Below are 25,876 nucleotides of genomic sequence, written 5' to 3'. Positions count from 1 at the left end.
GAAGCATGTCAGTGCTGGCTTTCGCTTGACTTTTCTACTTCTACCTAACGTATCCAAGAGTACAGAGTACATCTACTCGTTATGAATTACTCTTTGCTTGTACATGTACCATTCTCATATAATCTCTTTCGTGGTTGTTGCACCCCCTGATCAGTACATCTATACATCTACAATCCTAAATATCGATCGACTCTTCAAGTACTTTTGAACATTCTCTAATTCAGTTCCAGGCGCACCAGACAAAGTGGTATACAAACTAACTCAAAGGACAAAAACAATATATACAAAAAAACCCCGTTCCGACCGGCCTGCAGTTGAACAGCCCAGTCCGAGCCAGTTCAACACGCAAAGCAGAGGAAACGCAACGCCCACCATGCTGGGTCAGGTATCACAATGCTTTCCAAAAACAAGACATTTTTTTGGGACGTTTAGACGTTTACTCTTCAAACTTGCCACCAACGAAGGCCCAGTTAGAGCCCTCGAGCTTACCCTTAAGGTACTCGTACACGGTGAAAGTGACGGCCTGACCGGGTGCAACACGCATCACACGGGGGGTGATACCCTTGTAGAAAGCGCGGGCACCCTCAGTCTTGAACATATCCTTGGCAATGATCATGATACGAGTCACAGCGGACTGGCCGGGCTCGGCGCGGGTCTTCTGGAGGCGGGTCTTGATGGTATCGATGGGGGCGTTGGAGAAGGGACCGACGGCACCGGAGATCAGACCGATGAAGGTGGTCTGGTAGGCGGGCAGCTGGCTGTCGCTGAACTCGGGTTGCCAGCGCTGCAGGGCAGCCTTCAGCTCGGTGTATGCGGTGAAGTTGGCGGCCTGGTTGGTTCCTTGGCGGAGAGCTGTGAGGGAGACACCGCGGTACAGGACACTGAAGCCCTCCTCCTTGATCACGGTGAAGAGTGCGTGGGGAGCGCTGCGGTACTTAGGGGCGTCCAGAGGGTCTGCGAGACTGTGGTGCTGAGCTTGCAGACGAATCTTGATGACTTCCATGGGGTTGACGACGGCCACGGCTTCGGTAACACCGGCAGCGAGACCAGCTGTGGAGAACGTTAGCTATTGTGGATCCCGGTGATTTCGGGATTTCACGTACCCAGGAAAGTGGCCTTGCTGGTCACAACGCCGGTCTCCTTATCGGCGAGCATGCCCTTATATGACTCGTATGAGGTGAAACGAATAGCCATCTTGGGAATGATACCGCCCAACACGGCACCGAGACCCTTGTACAGACCCAGAGCGGTCTCCTTCTTCACGATCTGAGCACCGGTGGCCACGAACCCGCGCGGCTTAGCCTGATTCAGCAAATGTGGTTAGCAATGGCTTCAATTTATCAACGGAATTGATTCCGACTCACACCGGGTGCTGTAGCTCTCTTTGACAGCTGCATGCGGACCTTGATTGTGTCCAGGGGATGGCACACAAGGGCCTCCATCATACCGGCACCACCACCAGCTAATCGGGGCAAAAAGTTAATAGCTGTCCGCCATCGCAACGGGAGGGATCTACTCTACCGATCAAGTTGACCGCGGGCGATGTGCGCTTCTGATTGGCAGTCTTGGCGGACATTGTTTCAATATGTGTATATAGGCAAAGAAATGTGCACTTTTTGGAGATTTCTGATCAGAAATCTTTTGATGGGTCTCAGAAAACCGAACTGTGCAGATCTTCCGATTGTCGCAAAGGTAAACCGACGGGGATGCGGAGGTATACAATGCCGAAGTCACAACGTGCAATCGAATCGAAGGTGAGGATATTCGAGAGAATGCAAGACTCGAGAAGAAGAAAAGCCGAGGATTCCGGTATATGATTTCACGGAGGTGGCGGCAGTGCCAAACTTTGGAGAGCTATGACGGGGAAGCGGAGGGAAAGCTGGACGAGCGGAAGTCTATACAGATGACTGCAAGAAAAAGGAGAAGAAGAAGAGAAAAGGAAAAAAAAGGGTAGCAGATTAAATGACCCGCCGAGGAGGGTCTCTATATAATAATTATTCCCTAGGGGTTCCGAATCCAGAGTGGAAGTGCCCCAGACAAATCCCGAGGCCTTCGGGAACAAGGGCGGCTCTCTACCATCACCCCAGATCTCCAATGATCTGATTTCACATGCGCTGGCTGTCGTCATACTTTTGGCAGGCTTGTGACGGTATACTCTATATCTGAGCGGGAGGGCTTCTAACGGAGTAAAAAAAAAAAAAAAAAAAAATCACAGGCACCGATGCAGTGTGCGACTACATGTGGTTGTTCCTACTACACAAGCATATTTCCCTGCCCCAGAGGCTTACTAGCCCCGGGGAGCAGACTACTCCGGGCACTCCCAATTTTGAGCCTTTCGGGACTTCAGCGGAGCAAAAAGTAGCGAAATTCGCTGGGTCCTCCGCTGGCGTCCCGCTGGCGGTTTGCGGGAGTTCTCGGGCGAGCGCAAAAGCTCCCCTCTGCCGAGGTTCAGGGAGATTAGGGTCATGGGGTTTTCTGAGTCAGATGCGAATTAAAGTAACTCAAGGTTGTGAGGTACGGAGTACGGAGGCAAGAGTCCGGAGTACATGGGGCTTATTGCAGGCTAGGCTATTAAATTTGGGTTAATAGTCCGGGGTGTTCTTGTAGTTTGTAGGGTTGTGAGTGGTGACGTAGTGATCCTGCCGAGGATTTTACCCGCTTTTATCCAATATAGCCAGTACGAAGTATACAGTGATTCCCATACGGAGTATGGAGTACTCCGTACTGTGTCTAGAATAGATCTGAACAGCTTGACCACTTGATCTCCGAGTCTGTAAGTCCCTCCAATTGTTGTCACATGCATCCCCCTCTCTTCCGGGGCTATTCGACCCGATCACATCGGCTACCCGATTTCGGCCCGTCCTGGACTTCCTGATTTGGTATGTAAAAGATATACGTACAACCTATTCAGACCTCCATTCTGCCGGATAAGTGTAAGTATATCGAAGCACAGCTTCATACTCGGCCGGTTCTCTCGCTCTGAACTCCGATGCATCGGACCAAATCCGATCGCACCATACAATTTTCTCAACTCCCGACATACCTGTACATACCCTACATGCTCAAGAGATTTCCCTTGAAACGGCAATGCCCATCTCTTCCTAGAACCTTAAAAATGAATCCCGCAGCCCGAGAAAACTCCCGGTGGCAACCACAGCGTATCGCAACTCTAATCCTCCACCAATGGCTCCTCCTCGGGATTGGGGTCGTGTGCACCCTGGCATATTTTTTCCCACACGTGGCTAAGCCCGGCGGTATCATCCGCTCCGAGTACAGTATCATGTATGGTGGGATCGCGATAGTCTTCTTAATCTCCGGCCTGAGCATCCCGCGACAGAAGCTCTTCGCACAGTGTCTGAACTGGCGGCTGCACCTGATTGTACAGGTGATTTCGTTTCTGTTCATTCCCGCACTGGTACTTGCCGTGGTACATATTATCCTTGCTGCGGATCCCGGGGGGAAGATTGATCGGGCGGTGCTGGCGGGGTATATCTTTACTGCGTGTATCCCGACGACGATCGCCTCGAATGTGGTTATGACGAGGGCTGCGGGTGGGGATGAGGCGGCTGCTTTGGTGGAGGTTTTGTTGGCGAATATTCTTGGCCCGTTTGTTACGGCCGCGTGGACTGTGGCGCTGATGCCGAAGATGGCCGAGTTTGATCCATGGCGGTATGGGGGTGGGAGTTTGGGGAGTATGTATAAGGATGTTTTTCAACAGCTTGGGCTTAGTGTGCTGTTGCCGCTTTTTATTGGGCAGCTGGTTAGGTGGACTTGGCCTGATCGCACGGCGAGGGTGTTGCAGAAGACTAAGCTGGCGAAGTTGTCTTCCTTCTGCTTGTTGTTGTTGATTTGGTGAGTATCAGGCGGCCCCGAGTCCTTCGGATGGAGATATCGGCTTGTGTGGCTGTTTACTGATCGGTTCCTTATTAGGGCGACCTTTTCTTCGTGCTTTGCCACAGGCGCCCTTCAGACTCTTTCTGCGCAGAGCGTGATCTTTGTGGTTCTGTTCAACATTTGGCTCTACGTCACCTTAACGGTAGTATGTTTCTTCTGCTCTAGACCCCCACGAAGTTTTGGTTCTCGGCGCTGGTCTAGGCATATGTTCAAACACATGTCTCCAGAGGAGACTATTGCAATATGTTTCTGTGGGCCAGCGAAGAGCACCGCATTAGGAATCCCATTGCTCTATGCCATGTGGCAACCGATCGACCTCTTCATTAAGGCGAAGACATCGGTGCCCGTGCTGCTTTATACCACCGAACAGATCTGTGTAGCTCATTTCTTTGTTCAGTTGTTTCGGAGATGGCATGCTCGAATCATCGAGAAAGAGAATCTAGAGGATAGTGGGCGGGATGATGTTGAGGTTGGTATGACTGAGACTCCACGTGGGGATCACACTGGACGTCATGAAGTTACGACTATTTGATACCCATTTAAACTTGTAATGCTTGATTCTTGTTGCTCGAGAATAGAATATGTTCTGACATCCATCGGTGGCCATTAAGTAGATCACTTTTGGTCATCGACGGCAAAACCCAAATTTAATCAGTCAATCCCAGAAAACAGTCAGAATGCGACTGCGTGGAAAGGGTTTCTAATACGTTAGCCTGGGGTTTGGCCTGGTCAAAGCGACAAATAGACAGTGTATTTAAGCGAAGGGCTTCTTTTCCCATAACCACTAGGACCTTCTCATATCGCATCCATAGATCCGTCCAAGCTTTACGAAGGAACCCCTCGATAGGCCATGAGTGAAGCATCGGCTAGGGCCTCTCCCTAGTTGACTCCGATCGGAAATGGAATAGATGTGTTGGGTGATAATCTACTAAGTTGGTTGCTGGAAGACTGCCGGCTAAATCAAAGAAAACCAAGATAACTTGAATAAGAGTAAACCACACCTGGTGGCGATTTGGTATGTATGCATAGAATACATCAACAAAGGGAATGACAAAGGGAAAAAGTATGCAAAAATTGGCCCCGAGGTCATTGGGGAGCCAATCTGGCCAAGAAAAAAAAATACACATGATCGCCATGCACTGTGCGAGAAGGCCAACATGGCTGATATCTCAAATATAGCTCACCTTGACTCCCATTCCGGCGGTAGCTTTGATCTTCTGCCAAGCGCCGTCCGTAACCCGTCGAACCCGATCACGCACATCCTGCCGGCTCATCGCCATGAGGATGCCGGTCACAAAGAGCAGGGTGCGGACTATTGACATGGGATTCCCGGACACGGTCTGGATAATATGACGGAACAGATTGCGCAGGGCCGTGGCCACGGCCCGAGTTTGACGGCCCCGTGGCTCAGCCTTGTCCTGCTTTTTGATGTTTTTGGGGCCAGATGACGGGATGGATGTTCGTGATTTGCCGTTTGGCAACTTATCTGTCGATCTGGCCCCTTTCCCCTTGGGAGAGCCCTGTGGGCGCGTCTTCTCAATCCCGTAGTCAACTTCGCTGGTATTGCGTTTATGGCCATTGGTTTGTTTTTGTGCAGCGGCCGCTGCTTCTTCGGCTTCGCGACGTTCTTCTTCTAATTGCCGTTCGATCTCTGCGTCCTTTGCGCGCTGTAACTCGACTGCGCGCATTTCGCCTCGCTCCTTCTCTTCTCTCAACCCCTCCAGAGTCTGTAGGAAGAGATCCTTGCGTTCTTCATCGAGGACCTCGCTCAAGTTGATGAACTCGGTCGAGTACTCCCACTCGTCATTGCGGGGAAGGACGTGCAGGGTAAAGAGCTCGATGATCTTTACTCGAGCAGTGAGATCCTTCGGGGTGTCCGCTCCATTTGTCGCGCGCATGGGCCGGTGCTGATATTCATCGGATGCATCCTGGAGACGATCTGTGAGGTCGAGATTGGGCTGTCCGTAAGAGGAGAGATAGGTCTCGAGGCGCTGTTGGTTCAGGGATTGCGAAGAGGAGTGGGTCAAAAGGAGAGTAGCACTGCGATCGCAATGTTAGTACATTGACTTGAGTCATGGGATAGGGGTCGAATACTAACAGGTTGTAGACGACTTCGGCATCCACCGAACCCTCGTGGCCTTGGTACCCGACCTCGACAACAGTCTCCCAAATTCCACCTTCTCTGACTTGCGAAGCAATTGATTTCCATTCCTTCTGGCCGAATTGATTCTTTCCCTCCTCTGCGCCAAGATCGACTATTGCGCTGAGGAGCGTGATGTAAAGGTTCCACACCTTGATCCTCCACGTGCCAGCGGCCGTGGCGATCGGCGCAACCGGCGTTGATTTTTGGTCATTTGTGTGCTGGTCATCTTGTGATACGGAGGGCGTGATAATCGGTTGGATGTATGCGAGAGCTTCTGGTAGACGTCGTGTAAGGTAAAGCTGGGATGCTTTCTTGTATGTCTTGGAGCACAACTTTGTGGGGGAGGCTGAGGACGGAGAGCGGGAGTGAGATTGGGACATCATGGGGGATCCGGTAGCCATTGTAGGGCCGAGAACTCAGGAAACGGTATTTGAGGTCAGAAAATAGGCAAAGAAGTGATTATCACGAGAGAGAAACCATGAAAGTGAAGCGTGTCGGGGCTGCGATCGGCTGTCGTTTTCCCTCGGCTCGTTCCAAGTCCGGGGTCGGTCACGGGACTGGCCTGTGAGCATCCAACGTCCACCGTAAGACATTTGCTGGCCTTAGCTTCTATAACTTCGAAATTACTCTGCAATAGTTCCTTTTGGAATATGCGGTTGCTTGAAAAATCTACCGCGGTGGTTTAGAGCTGCTCCAGACGCTATACCAGGGGAAATGGCAATAGGCTACTCTTCCATAAAGGTGTTTCAGAAGTGCATCGCAGGTTGGAGAGCGACAGGCTACAGTGCTATTACATCTCAAATACAAGTGGAATGCTGGGAGCAATACACACTCGGGATCGCCTGGGCATTGCAGCCTCGGTCATTTATACAGCTTTTATACAGCTTTCATCCCGATCGCCCCCACTTCGAAGATGGGGGATCTGACATCTCGCTCAAGCCACAATTTATAATTTACAATTACGGGGTTTATATCTTCTGTGATTGTGTATGGCATCTCCCCGGGCATCTCTTTGAGCATATTTTTAGCGACTGGGTATATCAAGAGATCTGAAAGTAGGTCTGTTGACACATACTAGGGAAGTTGTAGATGATTTAGACACCATGGCCTACGTCGCCGAGAGTGCGCATTCTTGCTAGGAACAAAGAGTAGTGTCAAACATTTGGCAGTCGATAGTGACCCGTCAAGCCTTGCTTGAATAGTGAGATATCCCGTGGTCTACATGGCGTCTTCTTCCTCTCATCCCCATCCTCCTTCCCTCCTAACACACCACTCAGTCCGATCTGTAAAGCTTGATAATCAAGCAGATAGACTGAAACGCTTGTTGAACTCTCTCTTTTCAATCAAAGAGACCCAAGTACCCAGCGACTTGTGCGTCGGATCAGAGACTTGGGGATTTGCTGTCTTTTTGATCAATAAAACCCGGATGCCTGCCTTCCAAACAACCCTCCTTTCACCTCTACCTCAATCACCACATCAACAAAGCCACTCATAAAGTCTTCTCTTTTCAATTTCCACCTTGACTTATCGAGCCCACCCTTCATTTGTTCCCAACTTCGATCGAGTATGGACGTGACAACCGTCACCTTCCCCGACTGTCTTCCCTCCATCCTCAACGACATTTCCACCAGCTGCTTCGTGTCGGTGGATTTCGAATTGTCCGGGGTGGTTTTCAAGCCAAGTGCACCACAATCCAGAACCCAGACTGTGGAGGAGCGATATGTGGAAGCCAAGGCAGCGGCAGAGCGCTACCAGATTCTCCAGGTTGGACTGACGACCTGCCATGAAGACAAGGAGAATGGTACGCAACTGACACCTGTATAATACATGTGTCGCTAATCATTTGCAGCCACCTACACCCTTAAGCCATACAATATCAGCTTGAGCCCGATCACCCAGCCTGAGATCGATGTGAATCGGGACTGGACATTTGGAAGTCGCTGTATGTCCCATGTATACGAATGCTTAGCCTTTACTGACACTTCCTGAATAGCAATGAAATTCCTGCTCGCCAATAACTTCAGCATTGACCATACGTGCTCCTTCGGCGTGCGATACCTCTCTCGAGAGGAAGAAGAACTAGCCGTCAAACGAGCCATAGAGAAATGCCACTCGCGTAGCCCCGTCCGATGTATGGAAATCAAAGGAGACGACAAGGAATCTCTGAAATTTGTTGCAATCGTTCGGATTCTGGTCGATGGATGGCTGGCACAGGGCAAGGTACGACTATCATATCGGACTTTGAGTTAGGTAAATCAACTGACACCAGCAGACACGCCGTGGATGGCTCAACATTCCGCCGCCCAGCAGCCTGCAGGCCATGCCCGGTCCCCTGCCTGGCGCATTAACTAACATGCAGAAATGGCTTGTTCACAAGGTTATCGGCGAGGAATACCCCCACCTGACGTCGCGAGGTGCATCCACATTCGTTCAAATTGAAATGCGGGACTTGGCCTCTGAGAGGCTTGCCTTCGAGAAGAAGTTTAAGATCAAAAAGGCACGCATTCGAGAGCATATCGGGTTTCGGTGGATTGCAGAGGCCCTTGTTGGTGGAAACCTCGAAGAACTAGAACCAGTTTCTTTCCAGCCTTTGATGAAGATCATCGAGCAGCCGACTTTCAGCGTCCAGCAATTAGCAGAGCAAGTCAAGAGCCAGATCAAGAAGAATAGACCCGTGCTGGTCGGTCACAATATGTTCTGTGACCTGCTTTTCTTCCACAGATGCTTTCTGGGGCCCTTGCCGGATACTCTCGCCGGCTTCCAAGCTGCTGTCCATGACTTGTTCCCTGTACTGGCAGATACCAAGTACCTGGCCACTCACGACTGCGGCTCGCTGAACCCTATGTCATCACTTGAGCAGCTCAACACGAATTTGGCGAATATAGAGAACCCCAAGATAGGTACAGATTCAGGTATACCATTGGCAATCAGAGGACACAAACTTACCATTCCCAGAAATCGATCCTGGCTTCTCAAAATACAAGTTTCGCAAAAGCACCCATGAAGCAGGCTACGACAGCATGCTCGCTGCCATGGCCTTCATAAAACTTGCTGGCAACATACAGCGCGGCGCTTCAATCCCATTTGGCAAAGCCAAGACCTCTGCCAAAGCCAAGACACAGACGACCGCAGCATCCAGTCTGGTTGCCAGTGTGATGACACAGTCCAGCAAAGAGAATGGGCCCAAGAAGGAATTCAGCGACTTTTTTGACCTTGAGGATGAGATACTTCCAAAGATCAAAGAAGCCCAGATTGCTCAACCTGGCATATCCCTCACCGACACTGGTTCCGAGCGTATAACTCGCCTGGTCAGCCAGGGCATTTTGCTGCCACGTCTTGGGGATCCCTTTTGGAATGTCTACGGGAATAAGCTGCGAGTTTTCGGCACCCAAGAGCGGGTGATCCAACTGGGAGAAGAAATCCCCAAAGAAGAGGAGCTCTTGCTGGAGCTTTGACACGGCCAAGATTTACGGCGTGATGGTGATTTCTGATTTCAACCCAAGGCAACGGGCTGCAAATGAGAGAGATACGAGAAATATGAAGAGAGATTTGATATATTAGAAATTGATTTGATTGAAACACAAACACTAATAGCAAAGGGGATGTTCGCGGCAGCTATCTAACAGTACGCCTTGATTTATAAAGAAGGTACCGCTAGCGAAAATTGGCCGCGAGGAGCTCACTCTGAGCACCTTTAAATGATCAACAGGTCGTAGAGAGCGGGACACAGTGATGATAAGAGACGCTTGGAGAAGAGAAGAAAAGAGGAAAGTGAATTTCGAAATTTAAAGCGGCCGGGCGGTGACTAACCCGATCGGGCCTGGCGACAACGTGACCCTGTTGGATCTTTTTCTCGGGGAGTCCAAGGCCATCAGACACATATTACCATCCCACCCTTCAAGATGTCGTCAGGATCCAATGGTGCACGGCGCGTGGCCTCGCTACTGCGTATGTGCAATTGAAGTTTTCCCGGCTCCTTTAGTCCCAATACTGACTCCGCGCGCAGGGCCATCAATAATCGACTCCGGCGTGTGCAGAAGCTGTCAAGAGACCCTTGGACGCCGCAGCTATGCCTCCGCTGCACCAGCGACCGAATCGACCGCCGCATCGACATCGGCCGAGCCCGCCGTGAAGTCAGCCTACACCATCAACGCCGGTGTCGTCCTCTCCCGCCCTCCCCAGATCACCCGTGAACTCGAGCCCTTCGAGAAAGCGTTCTTTTTCTACCAGAAGCGTCTGAACGAGCGTCTGGCCCTTCCCTTTACGAAATATTTCTACTTCAAGCGCGGAACACCAGCCGATGAGGACTGGAAGAAGAAGATCCAGGAGCGCCGGACTGCCGCGCGTGATATCGGAAAGTACAACGCGTACGACAGCGATGCATGGAACGATGAGCTTCTGCTTGGCTCCCCGGAGTCTGAGCCTGAGCACCAGGTCGAGGCCCTCGTGCGGGACGCAGAGTCCACTGCCAATGCGACTTCGCAGGATACTAGTAAAAGGAGGAAATTCCTCGGCCCTACCCTCGGATCACGGAGGCAGACAAGAAGAACGACCAGAAGAGTCTCGATCGTTTGCTTTCCCGCACTCTCTATCTCCTTGTGCAATCCAAGGAGGGCCACTGGAAGTTCCCCAGCTCGCCAGTCGAGGCGGGTGAGACCCTTCGCACGGTTAGTACCAGATTCTTGTTCGACTCACAAGCTTGTTCTGATCATACTAACATGGTATTATTTGCTAGGCTGCTGAACGTACCCTTGCCCAGTCCGCCGGAGTCAACATGAACACCTGGATGGTTGGCTTCCACCCCGTCGGATGGCACTCATTCAACGCTTCCAAGAAGGCCAAGACCGAGACCGAGGCTGCCGGCAGCAAGATCTTCTTCTTGAAGTCTCGCATGATGGCCGGCCAGGCCGATCTGTCCGTGAACACCCAGAACCTCAAGGACTTCAAGTGGCTGTCCAAGGAGGAACTCCCTCAATACCTGAACACGCAATACTACAGCAACATCAAGAACATGCTGGCCGATCGGTAAGCGGTGGGTTTGGGGACCAGCTGGACAGCTGGAGCTGGGCGAGGAAGAAGAACCAGGCGAGGTCCGAGGTTCTTCCTGATGGAGATGAAAAGGCATACTTGTTCCGATACTCCAGCGCACTATCGGTGACGCACTGCATATACTCTTATTGCGCATGCCATGTATAACTAGAATTTTCCTGCACTGTCAAATCAAATTCATTCCATTTCAATGTTCAATTCCGCGGTATCATCAACGCCTAGAATAAACGCCATGCCATGTGCATAGTCAATCAAATACATAGAAAAGATAGGAAATCCACCCAAACATGATGTCTGGGCATATCATGCCATGTTAAACTTCTGTCCCTGGACAATAGGCTGGTCCTTGGCCGACTTGCCAGCCAGGTTCTTGCCACACATAGCACAAGCTGGTATCAGATATCAGCATTTGCACCGAAGTCAAGGGCAATAGAGCGAAAGGGCAACATACCGTTCCTTTGATAAGCACATCTCTGACAAAACTTCTTGCCCACCTCTGTCTTCACCTTGCAGTTATCACAAGACGAAGCATAAGCGGCATAAGGATTCTTTGCTTTCGCGCTGAGGAGTTTGCTCTATGAGAAAAATGTCAGTATAAAATCCAGAACTCATAATATATTCCTTCGCTTCATTTCCAATATCAAAAATCGCAGATTAGCCACATACCTTTCCAATTCCCGTCGAGCCTAATGTCGCCTTTGTCTTGCCCTTGTCTGCGCCACCACCGAGAGTACTAGACGGCGAGCCGTAGTACATATCGTTCTTGCGCTTGACACCCGGAGTGGCGAGCTCAGTGGCTTTGATTTTCTTTTGGCATTTTGAACAGACCATTTTTGCTGTGGATGGGGGAGTGTTGGTCGAGAGAGTGAAAATGGAGATGATGTTATCGCGCGCGCCACCGCCTGGTCACTTCGATGCCAAGACGTTTTGGTACCTGTTTCTCGCTCTATACACGGGGGTTTGGTTTATTTTTTTTTTCATATTTTTTACCTTGTCTTCTATTAATGTGATATGTATGTTTATATTGCTATTAAGATATCATAAACTCGCATCGTTGGTCGGGTATCAACATAGTACGCATATTAGAAGAGAGCATCGTTGTAGATACCTCAACATTGGAAAGCTCGCATGAACATTATGTATAGAATAGGAAAACGGGTCATAACGTGACCATTGGGTATCTCTCAACAGAATCGGGCTTCAACCTTGCTTTACATAGGCGAGGGGGCTCGATGGGTCTGGTAATGAGTCGGTTGGTTCGAATAATCCCGGTAAGGAGCAGCACCATATGGCTGCTGTTGAGTCGGAGGATATACTTCTTGAGAATATTCATCCGGTAACCGAGATTGGAATTGGGTAGGAGGGTAATCGCCAGACGGGTACTGCGGAGATGCAGGTGGGTATGGAGCCACAGTGAACGTCTCCAGGCCATCGCCGAGCCTATGCCATTTCGAACAGCACAGTAGAATGCCCGTGAAAGTGCCGACTGAGAAAATGAACTGGACAATGGCTTGGACGGCGTCCAGATATACTGGCCAAGCTATGGTTTGTATGATGCCGTGCTGGATATTTATGATGGCCCACGCGAAGCAGATGGCGAACCAGCAGACAGCGGCGTTAATGAGTGCGATAGCGGGCAGCTGGAGATATGGTTAGATCGATATTCTCTGTACAGTGCTTGTCGGCGGGGACTCACCTTCGACACGAAACGATGGTTGCCAGCCTTGACCACCACGTAAATCATGAAGCCGAGGATCTCCATGGACAGCACCCAATAGACGATGTACATGGCACCTTTCAGTTGTGACCAGATGTATGCAGTATTGCTGTATCGACTGATCACTGCATACACGACCGCCGAAATATACAAAGCAACTTGGGCAAAACCAAGCAGAAGAGCAAGGAAATAGAAGGTCCCGTGTAGGGTAACAAGACCTGAAGAGGGCTTGCTAGAATGCGTAAGACGGCCCAGGAATTCGTGGATGAGTTTCCAGAAGACATGGAAGGTGAGACAAATTCCAAAAATGAGGAAAAAGTTCCAGAGCATCAGGGTGATCAAGTAGTACCTTGTCACCTCCGCATCGGCGATATAAAGGGCGCCCCAGACGATATGTACCACTTCGGAGCTGAGAGTAGTGTGTATATTAGCGACTTTCATATGTTGAGGCTCTCATCGGTCCACTTACCAGATAAAAGAAAGGAGCGCAAAAATGATTGTCTTCTTTGGCAGAGTTCGCTTCCGGATTGTGCATGCCCAGATGAGGAATATGACAAAGGCAAGGAGGGAGAGAGCATCAAAGGCAAAGCGTACGAAAAAGTAAGTCTTGTAACTCCCAGAATACCGATCTAGTGACAGCAAAACCTCATCGTTCCAAGGATTGTCGCCGCCGTACGAAAAGCCTCCGCTACCGCGTCGAGGTGCCATGTTGGAGATTTGTGTAGATCTACTGAGAAATTCTCGTACTGTAAATCTGCAGCTCAACTTCTATTTTTTTTTTCCTACGAAACCGATGGCATTTATGTAAACGGATCAAAGGGGGCTCAGGCAAATCACACTAAACTAGACTGAGGCTCAAGAGTCTTCCAATACGAGGCCAAGATGGCCAGGGAATGGATGTGATTGGCTCGGACTGTTTTCTCAGGCAAAAGGCGTCGAATCACGGGTCACTGGGTTTGCTAAGCCCTCGTTTCTTCTCAGAATTCTCGTTTCTTGGGCCCCTCTTTGGAAATTGCTTTTCGCCTCGGCGCATTGGATTAGACGGGCGCTGGGCGCTGGGCGGGGGAACAATATTGCTGAAAATCCATTCTGCGCCCCGTACGGAGTACTTTGGACAGATGTGTACTTCGTGTTCAGTACTTTGTACGGTGTGAAATGTTTGGGACCGGATCCAGGAACAGAGTGGAGGTGAAGGGGCAGTTGATGAAATCAACTCGGTCAGGCAGAGAGACAGATGTACGTTGTAAGAACCCAATCAATGGGTTGCGCCCGAAATTGCCAACACATCGCCTCTCAAAGACTTCAACGCCCTGAAGGAAGAAACTAACTCGTCGATCACAGGCTAAAGCCTTGGCGGCCTATTAAAAGCACCACATCAGCTGATCTGCTTCAAATTTCACGATGGGATCCGAGGTACGGAGGAGTACTCCGACCTCTGTACGGAGTGCTCCGTAGTGCTTTGGATAGAATAAGAATGTTGATCCGGAGGAGAATAAGGGGGTTAGAGTTATGATGCTGATGCTGTGGGGCCTCTTAGCCTTTTATAATGGAGCCCGCCGAGAACACACCTTATATCCATGCGCTTCATACTCCGTACTCTGTACTCTGGACTGCGTCTCAATCCTCAGCTCCACCGTGAAACACCCACGATGACTCTGATTACCCTCTTCAGCCTTGTGCAGAACACGCCATAAGTGGAGAGGGCCATCGCGTGGCTGAGCTTGCTGCAACGCCACGGTGCAGGAGAAAATAATAGAAGACACGCCTATTTGTCTTCAAGCTGTCAAACCACCGACCAAGGAAGATCCTAGAGAACTCTCAGCTCCCGAATCTGAGTTCCACCCAGTTCATGCGTCCTGCATTGTTCCGATCGATCCTTCGAGAGTATCATGATCTCGATGTCCCGGTGGGTATACCCGAGATCATTGTAGCCTGAACGTGTTGCATGTTCACCGCGCGGACAGTTTCACTGCACCATGTCTCTCTGCCTTGTTTTTTGTGGTCCTTTGGGCCTTTTGGGACCTTTGATTCTCCTCTCAGATGCTCCATCACATCGTGATGGATCCTCCGCAGATGCATGATGACCCGCCACTTGCGAACTGGCCCGCCATCTGTCGCCGAAGCAATGCAAGCACGCTTCTCGAGGCCCATCAAAGGAATCGACCACAAAGAACACGACTCTAGCGCCTCAAGGAGCCCAACAGCTCGGTTCTGCTCTCCAGGACTGTGGTTCTGCGTCCTAGATGGGGTTATGCCCACCGGGACCTGCTGAGAGGATCGTCCCCCGGAAGTAAGGCGAACAACACCAATTCCGATCACATAAATACTTTGTTAGTTTCAGGCCCTCAATTTATTTCTTCATCTTCTTCCACTATTTTTTTCAGACTTTCCTTTTTGCTTTTTTTTCCCTCCATTCCCTTGGTGTTCCCTATTTCCAGGTCTGGCGCAACCCGCATTCGGCGTGTCCGCATGTCCCGATTCTCGACTGCATCATATCCCAACAATTCTGGGGTTTCTTTTTTGTTCTCGCATACGCATTGCATGCGTTGACTTGGACTTCCTGGCACGGGATCGTTTAAGGTTCAAGCAAATGCTGAGAACCCATCGTCATTGCCGAGCATCTAGGGGTATTAATTGCTGCATCTCGTCCGGTGTGAGAAACGCACAGTGACTCGATCGATTTTCCCTTCCGTCCTCAATTCCCTAAAGATATCAGCGCGTGGAAATCAAATCCAGCCCAAAAGAAAAGGGAAAGAAAAAAAAAAGCAAAAATGCCTCCAAATGGATCGTCGTTCACGACGCTAAACCTCCCACCGACTTTCGAACTCCCTCAATGTATGGAATACTTCACATTGAGAGCAGGCCCGAACACAGATCTCTGGCGCAAACCCCCAAACGGCGAAACTTCAACAGCCCCCATTGTCTTCACATCCCTCCGCCACCCATTCGTCGTAGCGGAAGTCACCGTCAGCGCAGACTGGGCTATGGAGTGGGACCAAGGCGGCCTGGTGATATTCGCCGGCAGCGCACCGCAATCTTTCTCCTCAGATGTCACCGAGCCGCCACGGACAGCCTTCGGCGCTCCCCCGCGCCCTACCTGCAAATGGGTCAAAGCCGGCATGGAGTTCTCCTCGGGGAGACTCAACGCGTCCTCCGTGAGCGCGACATCCGACGGCGCGGACTGGTGTCTTTCGCCTCTCGCGCAGAGCGCACAGGCCGGGATGGGGATTCATTCGCTGCGTATTAAGCTCGAGCGTATCGGGCATGCGCTGTGGATCTGGTACCAGGTTCCGTCGACGTCGGTGTTCGCGCGCTCTCCTGGTGCGGTGCGGAATACCTGGAAGAAGTTGCGGGAGGTGACGTGGTTCTTTTATGGGGTTGAGGATAAGTGTGTTCATGTTGGGGTTTATGCGAGTCGGCCGACGAGGTTGGCCTATGGGGAGACTATGTGGGATGCTGTGCATGGGATGCCGCTGGAAGGCTCATTGCCGACGGAATCGACGGATGGGTTGGTTGTGGAGTTTGAGGATTTGGAGATCTTCTAGTTTGGTTTTTTTGTTTCTTTTTGGTCTTTGATCTTTGGTGTTTGCTCACACTTCGGGTTTTCGTCCTTTTGGTCGAGTCCTGGTCATACATATTCCCCCTCAGCGTTTCGAGCAATTATGGCATGTCTGGAGTCGATTTGATGTTTTTGGTCTTGTGAAAGCTCGAGTGCTTTCATGATTTAGCTTGCGGTCCATATTTTTGCGAAGTATTTGGTTTTTTCTGAATATGACTCTGCAGTATTGACATGTAGGCGCGTTGTGTCTGTTTGACACGTGTATTACTGGGCCGCCTGGGCTTCACGAGTCATTCTTAGTAATAGATCCTTTCGATATATATAGGGGGCTTCATTGTGATACTTGCTCTGTCGTGTCAAAATATAAATATCTACTCCGTACATTCAACATATTGTGGGGTTAGTTCGTTGTATGGAGTACTGGGTAGAACATGGCTGCATGTTTATATATCGAACCCATATCAAATCGGACCCATAATATTTCGATATATTACTGAATCTAGTCTATCAACAGTACAACCCAGACGTCAAAAATACCCCCAATTAATACAACCCCCCCAAACCGATCAAACCCCAAGATCTATTAGCCTACAATCTCTGACACCGGGGTATACTACAATTTGATGCTACTAACCCAAAGCGGACTAGACCATATTCGTAGATTCAACGTACTCAAACCACAGAGAACACCTCAAGAACCCTTCCAATCTGGCCCCGTCCACACCCAATTCCTCATATCACCAAAACACCCAGCCAACAATGCAATATGACCCGCTTCCCTCCCCGATTCCTGCATGCAGCATGCACACGCAGTTTCGCCAGGTGATGTCACCAGCTGAGTCAGCCTACGGGAAAGCCGTTCCCGAGGCCCGGGAGCTAAGAAAGATTCTGCGTCGGGTCTCCAGCTCGAATGCAGGCCCAGCCAACGCCCTTGATTTGCTATTTTGTACGCGCGATGGCCTGGAAGTCGTCTCTAGTTTGCTCTCACCGTCTATTGTAGGCCAATGGATGGCTGGTGTGGCATAGTTGTTCGTTGAAGAGCGGGTCGGGTTGCTGCATAGGGGGACCCCGTAGTGACATCCGCTAGAATGGGGATTTCAGAACGCCCCCAACGGGGGGAATGAACTGTTTGTTGTTGTTTGGTGTTGTTGAAGCTAGTGCGTTCCCCGGGGTTTTTTTGGGTAGCTTGTAGCTTTTGTCTACGTGGGGGATCTGAGCTTTCGAGCGAGAGAGCTCGAGAAGCCCGTATACGAGGCAATATTTTTTTTCTTCATCCGGTCGATCCGTGAGACGGACTGGATGAAGAAGAAAATATCAAAATCTATGAGGAAAGGAAGGAAGAGGATGATATACGGCCGTCAGACGCAACACACAGAGTTTTTGGTTTGGCTCTTTGATAGGTTGGATGGTCGATGGGCCATATAGGACTCTATATGTACAGAAAGAAAAAGGTGTTGTAGATGACGCTGAAAGTAGTACATGGTAATACATCACGACCAAATACCCTCCCCGGCGGAAGCAGAGATTCTCAAAAAACCCAAAATCCTTGTTTTGAATGACATTTTTCCAAGAATCCGTAAACCCGAGTCGTAGATAATTTAGACGTACTTGCACATCATGGCAACCATGAGATCGAAGAGACCCATGGCCTCGACGAAGGCAAAGCCGAGAATGGCGTAGGAGAAGAGCTGGCCACGGAGGGCAGGGTTGCGGGAGACACTCAGGAGGAGAGCGGCGAAGACGAGACCGATACCGATACCGGCACCACCGAGACCGATGGCAGCGGAACCCATACCGATGTTCTTGGAGACCTCAACCATGGCGGAGGCGACCTCGGAGGAGTACTGGCGGCGGGCGGCAGTCTGGAAGGCCTTGGCCTGGAGGAGGGTGGGCGACTGGATGCGCTTGGGGGCACCGACGAGAGGAGCCTTCTGGGTGAAGGTGCGCTTGGTGGCAGCGTTGAGCTGGAAGCGGGCAGCAGGGCGGGCGACCTTGGAGGTCTGGGCCATGACGGAGGCCATGCGGGAGGTGAAGACACGAGTGGCGGCCATTGTGAATGATGGTCTATAGAATTATAGGGTTGGAAGAGAGGAGAAAGAAGGAAAGAGGAGAGAGATGGACTTTTCAGGGAGAAAAAGCTGGGAAACTACGGGAGAGGACCGCCCTAGGACATAAATACTCTACGGCCAAATTTTCGCCCGTCCGCCTCCTAGTCGGTCCTAGTGTATGTGTAAGGTAAAAAAAAAGCCCTAGGTTGTGCGTGGACTCCGGAGTATTTCATTCGCAAATCACACTATCAGGAATGCTGGGGGACGTTTTGGTCTCGTTTTACCCATTCTTACCGCGTATCGCTACCTGTCGGGTTCAGTCGGGTATTGTTCCAACTGGGTCCACTGGATTGATTCGACTGGAGTTGAGGGTATGGGTCGTGAGGAGATCTAGTCGAGTCCCCTGCATACAGGAAATGACCCTTCACACGGTGTAGCTGTACCTCTACGGAGTCTCCTTCTTTCCCTTTCATGCCAATTGGAAGAATAGGGAGGTGGAAGGGATACGCAGAATCATCAAATTCCAATTGAAAAAAAAAGAAAAAAGAAAAAAGAAAAAAGAAAAAGAATTTCTAAAATGAAAAATCCACGAAATTCCCAATTCCGCCCTTGCAGTGGATCTTAAGCATGTTCCCATCCGCTGGGTCGATCCACCGATGAGCTAGCAGCCAATCATAATCCTCTCGGATCCGCTATTTCTCTGGATTCGTTCCCGGCGTTACCCAAACCGGCCCGACTCGGATTCCAGGTCCACCAACTACGGAGTCACTGGGCAACCATCGGCTGAAAGGAGCCAGATTATGTGGATGAGGTGGATAATGTCTCCCCCTTCGTCCCTCGGGAATCCACCTCACCGAGTGGTCACATTGGGAGAATACGTAATTCCATACGGATCCGGTACCCCGGTCTCCTTTTCGGTCTCGTTGGGTTGCCGAGGGAAAGAAACCATGCAGAGATCCTGCAGGCGCAATGCGTTTCTTATATAAGTTTTTATTTTACCAGGAGTAAGATCGGAGAACGAAGACAAACAAAAAAAGGGCAGAAAGTAAGAAAAAAAAACCGGGTTGTCGTGTTCTTTTCGCCGGTCCACTTAGGCTGGATTCCCGACCCGCCAGGACCCGGCTATCGCAACAAGGAAACTGGCCCTTTCCGGTTCGTCCCAGGAAGAGAGGTTACAGGCCATTTAGAGGTAACGCTGGACACTTCTTTTGAAGAACTCTTGCCTTTTTGAACGGGGCCAGAGACCCTTAAATAGCCCTATCTTCAGAAAAAAAAACTTTCACGGCAAATTACAGCGTCCGAAAGAGGTTAACCAGAGAGGCTCTTGAGCGCAAATTCGATTTGGTCATTTCGGCTGATCGCAGCTTGGCGGGCCCCACATAAGCTCGATTTCAGGGTGCAGCCGTTACGCGTGTTCCTTTTCCTGGAGTCGACAAGCCAGCGGAGTGGGAATCCATCTTGGACATGATGCGAATCGATACAATTGCATTCCAGCAAAGCAATTGAGTCCAAAAAGGAAGCATTGAAAGGCGAACGGTCGTCGTATCGAGATCAGGGGGTTCCGGTGCCGGGTGTAATCGGGTAATACCAATACCGTACGGTACTCCCAGACTCGGCGACTCATCGACTCATCATTGACCTGCCGTGAGGTCATGGCTGAGGCCAGCTGGCCAGGTATAGCTTCAGCGGCTGAGCATACACTGCCGTAATGGCATATGAAGACACATAGTATCCATAGTACATTAAGTTAGTGTCTTTCCCAAAACTATATCCACCCAGAACATAAGAACGCTGTATCCCCGGGCAGATCTGAGATTTCGAACCGTGTTGCCCTCGGCAGGAACACATGCAATCACGAGCTTGGCCCCCCCCAGCCCATGAATTCGTGGCAACTAACGCACAGCCAGCTCAGGCCAGATACTGACAGCCGTTCTCCCGCGCCCAAACCCGCCCCCATTGGATCGCCCAAGCCCGCGCAGTGCCCAATCCGCGTCCCGAACATGCTCTCCAGAAGCGCCATGAGCTGCAGCTGAACATCCGAGGACGAAGGCTGCAACCACGATAACCGTCTGGAAATGATTCACGCAACGAGAAGCTGTGTGCGACCCTCGGCTTTCTCGCCGAAAGATCCGCGTCAAAATCAGCACCGATGGCATCCAGGGTGACACCTAGCTCTGCAGCACGGCAACACGGCACCAAGAATCGAAAGAACCGAAACCGTCCCGGCGATCGACTCATCAAAGGAATGTCCCGGCACGACAGGAATTGTTTCCATCCGCGCGACGCGCAGCCGACACGCGGTCCATTGCCTGCCCGACACGAAGGAGCCAGACACGACCGGACAGCATCCGGACTGGCTGGTGCAGGTTTCGATCAAGCCCCCGACATCCATGGAGCTTTCGACTCGCCTGGAGATCGCAGATACCATACAACCGACGCGTCCATCGTATATCCGGCAGACCCGAAGAGCGAACAGAGGACCGGGAAGGAGATACGAGGTCGTGGGAGGAGTGAGATTCCGTTGAATGAGGTATAACGACTCGTAGTTAAAGCTCAGTCATATCGGTCCGTAGGACGTAGGGTGCTCGCATCGTCTTCCTGCCGAGGGATCGATCTGTTCCGTAGCGGTCCACGTCGGATCCTGAGGATCCTCAGTCAGTGTGATCCAGCAACCGCTCATACTCTCAGATGTGCTGTATTGATTCCGTGCACAACCTCTGCCAGTCAGCAGAGGAAGTACAAGTCAGTTGCGAAGTTCCAGCAGTTGAGGAGTGAGGTTACACCCCTGGGCTTGGGGCTCAGACCTCGATTCCCCGCGTTGCAGCCAGCTACCTCGTGCAAAGGTACACTACGAGAATAAGTTCTTGGCACAGCCATGTCTACTCTACTGTTATTGATTATCTTGAAAAAATTCAACACGAGGCGGTTGTCAACCTCGTTGCTTCTTCAGGCACTAACGAAGATAAGATCGCCAGGTGAATCCACCAGCTTAACGCTATTGAGACTAGTTTCAGATCTAGATGATGGGGATCGGACACCGCTAGTTCATACTGTGCTGCTTATGGAGAATAGAATGATTCATACAGTGAATGAATATAACTGCTAGCTGATTATAAAGAAGACATGGAGCGTACGGAGTATATGTAGAGCTGGTTGTTGTTGATATACTAAGTATCTACATAGAAGCCAAGCTGCAAAACTCTTTTGGTCGAGAATTATGTCTACAAAGACGAAGATCTTTACAAATGGCCAGGAGTCCCCGAGTGGTTAATAAAAATGAATCAATTCTATTAGAACTATCTGAGAAGTATCTCAGTTATCCGAGAAGGGGGTTGTCCCTGATTAAAGTTATTAAAAAGAAAGACAGCAAGTATTAGACCAAAGAGCAAGAAACCAGAGCCGTGCTCACAAACCAGCCATAGCACTCTGCAAAGCACTAGTCAGATCCAAATGGAAGAAAGGCCGGTTAATACCGTCCACAACAGCCATACCAGTGCCGACACCAGATCGACCACGGCGGCGATGAGTGTTTACCTTTGCATTCCGCTCATCAGTTCGCACAAGCTCAATACCATCCTCAGTACCACCCACAACCGACGAAGAAGCACTGTCTCCCTGTACCGTCACACCAGATTCCAAGTCTTTGAACCAGTCCCTCGGGGTGTTGGCCTGGGACGGAGCAGGTGATCCGGGCAGACTGTCCATGACCTCTGCAATGTCAAAGATCGATCTCTGCCAATGGGGCCCAGAGCCGTCCGAAACAGCAGGGAAGCCGAATCCAGCAGCGGCCAGAGCACGCTTTGTCCATTTGTTCTGGATGTGCGAGAAATGCCACTGCACACTGTCTGGGGATGCCCAGCGGTCTAGCTGATTGCGGACGTCAATAAGGTTCTGGACGGATGTGACATCCACGTTGTTTACAGCGGCGAAGTCAAGGATGATAGCGCGGAGAGTTGGGAGTGGGGAAGTGGATGTTTCGGCCAGGAGGAGTCTCCGTTCGGGACGCGTTGGACCCGGATCATTCCACGGTCTGTCGCCTGGTGTTTCCCATGCTTGCGGGTTTGTGCGTCGGGTGGATTGAAAGATATGACTAACGAGGTAGTCGGTGTAGTGGTTTGCATTTGGATAGTTGAACCCCTCGGAGACTCTGTAGATAAAGATTCCTGGAGCTGGCTGGTGGATCTTGATTCGGGGATTTGTGCCCCCTTGGTGCTCGGTTGGGAGATAAATTCTTCGGGAGATGGCGACATCATCTTCAAATCCTGTCTTTGAATCTCCTGATAGATTGAGAAAATGATCAGCCACGACTGAGTGGGCCTGGATGTAGCCGAGGAATTGGCCTCGGGCTTTGGCGAGTCGGAACAGGAGTACTGCGAGCGATACGCCAATGGTACAGTAAATGCCCGTCTCGATCGTTGAGAAAATGATTACGAGAACGCCCATCAAGAAGATGAGAGCGTCAATTGGAGCCACCCGCCAGAATTGATAGGTAATTCTGGGTGGAGTAACGAGATCACCCACTGCATGGATGATTACGGCCGCCAAGGATGATTTGGGTATGTAGAAGAACAACGCGGGTAGCGCGTAGATAGCGAGAAGAACAACGACCGCAGTGATCACACCCGCGAGAGGAGTCCGCACGCCGCACTTGGCTTTGATAGCAGTTCGTGAGAATGAGCCCGTGGCTGGGTATGCACCTAAGAATGGGCCCAGAAGGTTTGAGATGCCAATTGCAATAAATTCTTGCGATGGGTCGATCGTATAGTTGTTGACACGACCAAAAGATTTTGAGATAGCGATGTGCTCGATTAAAAGCACGACCACTGCGGCAGGGAGCTCCCCAACAAACGCCTTGATAATTGGAATATCGATCTTGGGAACCCCTGCAGCCTTGAAACCCCGGGGGACAACACCAAGTAGCTTGAAAGCAGGATGTTCGCGTCGGTGGATGTTAACTGCAGCGCTGATCATCGTGTAGAAAAGAACAACGAATGCTGTACGCAATGTGGAGAGAAAGAAGAACAGCTTAGCCTTGTGGGGTTTCTTCCTCTTTCCATAGTTGCAAGCAGACCGTATGCCGTATAACATTGCCAATGCTGTAAGGCCCATCGAAGCGTCCATCTGGGCAGAAGGAAGGTGTTTTAGTGTATCAATGATAATTCTGTAGGTTGCCCCACGGCCCGAGACATGATCTTTCAACCCGAGAACTGTTTTGACCTGACCGGAACAGACATTGATTGCCGAACCGGTCATAAACGCAGTAATAGCAGGAAGAGGGATAAAATCAACTATGAAACCAAGACGAAGCAACCCGAGGAATAACACTATTGCCCCGCAGATAATCGCCAGAGCAGAGGCAATGACCGGTGCGGGTATCTCGGGGTGAGCGTCGCGAACCTTGATGATGATTGTGCCCATGAGCGTTGACATGACCGCCACCGGCTGAGAAAATTAGTTTCTCGGGCATATAAAGACAACGAGGAGCTACCCTTACACCGATGGTGATATCCTTCGACGTTGCAAAGAACCAATAGATCAAGACCCCCATGAACGAGGAGTACAAACCATACTCCGGGGGTAATTTGGCTAGTTCAGCATATGCCATACCCTGTGGAATGACAACTGCACCAACAGTAATGCCTTCAAGAGGATAGTAGGTCAGCAGCTGTACAACATTGCTGATGCTAAGCGAGGACTGCTCACCTGCCACGAGATCCCCAATCAACCATTGCACGTTGTAAAACCCGATCCAATGGAGGAAAGGAAAGAGATTCCAAATATAGCAACGGACTTGAGATGCACTGGGTGTATGGCCACGGAACCAATCGCCCACCGTGGGGTCATGTTCGTAATAGCCATAAGTTTTGGCCTCGTCTCCCCCCAGTGAGGGAATTGGACCCAAATCAATTCGTAAAAGCTTTGCGAAACCGTGGCCGACCCGAGTCAAGATATCCTCCACCATTATTGCAATGAGTCTTTTTGGGCTCTTCGTAAATCGGGGGGTCAACACGGGAGGCCTTCCAGAGAGCAAGAGAGAAGAGAAGCTGAAGGAGAAAGAAGAACAGGGGGACACAAAGTAAGAGAAGCCATATTGCGTCCATAAGGTGGACCGAACCGTATAGTTCGATGTATGTCGTGATTTTAGGGCCAATCGACCAAAAACCTTGCACTGGAGCCAATCACGACGGTGGAGCTGGACAGGGTCATTCTCGCGTCAGACTTGTTCAAGTGGAAAGAAGCTACCCCGTGTGATACGAGGAGAGCTGCTGATCACACGGGTGTGTCCAGGTGGATATGAGAGCTTCCAAGGGAAAATATTCCAAGTAATGGAGCTCATTTGCCAATGCCCAGAGCAACGGGAAGTGTGATTTAGGCAGTGACGCCCAAGTCTTATAGGGCTGATAGACCCACCCATAGGGCTGATCTTCAATTCAACTGCGTTGCATGACGATCTTATATTGCTCAATGGGTTGAATCCTGCTGCCTGCACCGTGGAGACGGTTATGTTTAACTCCGGTGCAACATGCCATTGACCCCGTTTGTTGCGGTGACCAACACTAGCCCCTTTATGCCTTGGGGAGTTCCCAGCCTGGAGAATACTTAGGCAGTATGGACTATACATTACATCTTTAGATATGGAAGTTTGTTGATTATATTTTGAGTCTATACATCGGTGGGATTGGACACTATCTTCTAACGAAGAAAGGAGGCAACACGGGTACCTGGTGCCTGGTTGATCCCCATATATGACTACTCCCTATACGCTGCACACATGACTCTAGCGCAGATCAGGAATAGAAACTCAAGATTCAAAGAGTACTGGTGCGTTTTTCATAAGAGAATACCACTCACATTGTACTTGCACTTCCCAGATCCAATGTCAGCATAAGCTCAAAATGCCAAGACGGGAAACCCACTCCGCAAACCTGAGGTCCCCAACAGTCACACTTTGTTTCAATCCATCCAAAGCCCATCAGAGTCCTAGTCAGCCAGACTGGATTCAAATGGAGTCACGTTTGCGTCAGACCCATTCTCCATTTCCCCTCCCCCAACGATCGCAAGAACAGGAAGGACCATACATTGTTTCGTGGCATCATGATCCTGGAGTGCCTCAACGAAGCTCCATTGAAGCTAGTGCACTGATCCTCCCGGGCGCAGATCATAGCTTCATCCAAGCGCATCTCAAGGCGTCCATTTAGGCAAGCATGATGATGACTTTCCCTTCGTTGCAGGAATCACACGCAGCTGAAATACACACATATACCTAGCGCCGAGAGACAACCTTTCTTCGTCCCTAACCCATCGAAGGATATAACCTTGCAGAGGACACAGCTGCATCCGGGTTAACTAAAGCCTAGGTCAATCTTGATATTCGATTATGACTCCGGTCGTGCCGATATTCGCGAATGTCTCCTTTAGGTTCCTTGTGCTGCCATCACCCGCGTCACCATCTGCCACCCCGGGAA

The 25,876-nt window shown here is 50.5% G+C and overlaps 12 protein-coding genes across 12 annotated transcripts; 6 read left to right on the top strand and 6 right to left on the bottom strand.

The window, feature by feature from the left end:
• Positions 1-436: 436 nt before the first annotated feature.
• On the bottom strand, positions 437-1,576 carry N7457_004841 (putative succinate:fumarate antiporter (Acr1); the record flags this gene model as incomplete). Its single annotated transcript, XM_057175886.1, has 4 exons — positions 437-1,050; positions 1,104-1,302; positions 1,365-1,462; positions 1,522-1,576. The coding sequence occupies 4 exons, from the start codon at positions 1,574-1,576 to the stop codon at positions 437-439; spliced, it is 966 nt and encodes a 321-aa protein (XP_057032933.1).
• Positions 1,577-3,115: 1,539 nt separating this feature from the next.
• On the top strand, positions 3,116-4,426 carry N7457_004840 (uncharacterized protein; the record flags this gene model as incomplete). Its single annotated transcript, XM_057175885.1, has 2 exons — positions 3,116-3,852; positions 3,931-4,426. 2 exons carry the CDS (start codon positions 3,116-3,118, stop codon positions 4,424-4,426), a joined length of 1,233 nt encoding a protein of 410 aa, XP_057032932.1.
• Positions 4,427-5,063: 637 nt separating this feature from the next.
• On the bottom strand, positions 5,064-6,438 carry pex26 (the record flags this gene model as incomplete). Its single annotated transcript, XM_057175884.1, has 2 exons — positions 5,064-5,934; positions 5,993-6,438. 2 exons carry the CDS (start codon positions 6,436-6,438, stop codon positions 5,064-5,066), a joined length of 1,317 nt encoding a protein of 438 aa, XP_057032931.1.
• A 1,165-nt stretch (positions 6,439-7,603) lies between these two features.
• Positions 7,604-9,492, top strand: N7457_004838 (CAF1 family ribonuclease; the record flags this gene model as incomplete). Its single annotated transcript, XM_057175883.1, has 5 exons — positions 7,604-7,838; positions 7,887-7,979; positions 8,031-8,257; positions 8,310-8,937; positions 8,993-9,492. The coding sequence occupies 5 exons, from the start codon at positions 7,604-7,606 to the stop codon at positions 9,490-9,492; spliced, it is 1,683 nt and encodes a 560-aa protein (XP_057032930.1).
• Positions 9,493-9,939: 447 nt separating this feature from the next.
• N7457_004837 (mitochondrial 54S ribosomal protein mL46) lies at positions 9,940-11,066 on the top strand (the record flags this gene model as incomplete). The annotated part of the gene is made up of 4 exons (XM_057175882.1): positions 9,940-9,985; positions 10,044-10,529; positions 10,577-10,704; positions 10,773-11,066. 4 exons carry the CDS (start codon positions 9,940-9,942, stop codon positions 11,064-11,066), a joined length of 954 nt encoding a protein of 317 aa, XP_057032929.1.
• Positions 11,067-11,389: 323 nt separating this feature from the next.
• N7457_004836 (cysteine-rich PDZ-binding protein) lies at positions 11,390-11,917 on the bottom strand (the record flags this gene model as incomplete). Its single annotated transcript, XM_057175881.1, has 3 exons — positions 11,390-11,475; positions 11,538-11,661; positions 11,753-11,917. The coding sequence occupies 3 exons, from the start codon at positions 11,915-11,917 to the stop codon at positions 11,390-11,392; spliced, it is 375 nt and encodes a 124-aa protein (XP_057032928.1).
• A 380-nt stretch (positions 11,918-12,297) lies between these two features.
• On the bottom strand, positions 12,298-13,511 carry N7457_004835 (uncharacterized protein; the record flags this gene model as incomplete). The annotated part of the gene is made up of 3 exons (XM_057175880.1): positions 12,298-12,726; positions 12,783-13,212; positions 13,273-13,511. 3 exons carry the CDS (start codon positions 13,509-13,511, stop codon positions 12,298-12,300), a joined length of 1,098 nt encoding a protein of 365 aa, XP_057032927.1.
• A 2,063-nt stretch (positions 13,512-15,574) lies between these two features.
• Positions 15,575-16,348, top strand: N7457_004834 (uncharacterized protein; the record flags this gene model as incomplete). Its single annotated transcript, XM_057175879.1, has 1 exon — positions 15,575-16,348. One exon carries the CDS (start codon positions 15,575-15,577, stop codon positions 16,346-16,348), a length of 774 nt encoding a protein of 257 aa, XP_057032926.1.
• Positions 16,349-17,121: 773 nt separating this feature from the next.
• Positions 17,122-17,388, top strand: N7457_004833 (uncharacterized protein; the record flags this gene model as incomplete). Its single annotated transcript, XM_057175878.1, has 1 exon — positions 17,122-17,388. One exon carries the CDS (start codon positions 17,122-17,124, stop codon positions 17,386-17,388), a length of 267 nt encoding a protein of 88 aa, XP_057032925.1.
• A 572-nt stretch (positions 17,389-17,960) lies between these two features.
• On the bottom strand, positions 17,961-18,413 carry N7457_004832 (ATP synthase subunit C family protein; the record flags this gene model as incomplete). Its single annotated transcript, XM_057175877.1, has 1 exon — positions 17,961-18,413. One exon carries the CDS (start codon positions 18,411-18,413, stop codon positions 17,961-17,963), a length of 453 nt encoding a protein of 150 aa, XP_057032924.1.
• Positions 18,414-20,559: 2,146 nt separating this feature from the next.
• N7457_004831 (uncharacterized protein) lies at positions 20,560-20,946 on the top strand (the record flags this gene model as incomplete). Its single annotated transcript, XM_057175876.1, has 1 exon — positions 20,560-20,946. The coding sequence occupies one exon, from the start codon at positions 20,560-20,562 to the stop codon at positions 20,944-20,946; it is 387 nt and encodes a 128-aa protein (XP_057032923.1).
• An 869-nt stretch (positions 20,947-21,815) lies between these two features.
• N7457_004830 (SLC26/SulP family anion transporter) lies at positions 21,816-24,372 on the bottom strand (the record flags this gene model as incomplete). Its single annotated transcript, XM_057175875.1, has 2 exons — positions 21,816-23,852; positions 23,905-24,372. 2 exons carry the CDS (start codon positions 24,370-24,372, stop codon positions 21,816-21,818), a joined length of 2,505 nt encoding a protein of 834 aa, XP_057032922.1.
• Positions 24,373-25,876: the final 1,504 nt, after the last annotated feature.

This window comes from Penicillium paradoxum, assembly GCF_028828445.1.
Source record: "Penicillium paradoxum strain IBT 22861 chromosome Unknown utg000004l_segment0_segment0, whole genome shotgun sequence".
Lineage (NCBI taxonomy): Eukaryota > Fungi > Ascomycota > Eurotiomycetes > Eurotiales > Aspergillaceae > Penicillium > Penicillium paradoxum.
This window is presented reverse-complemented; position numbering and strand designations above follow the sequence as displayed.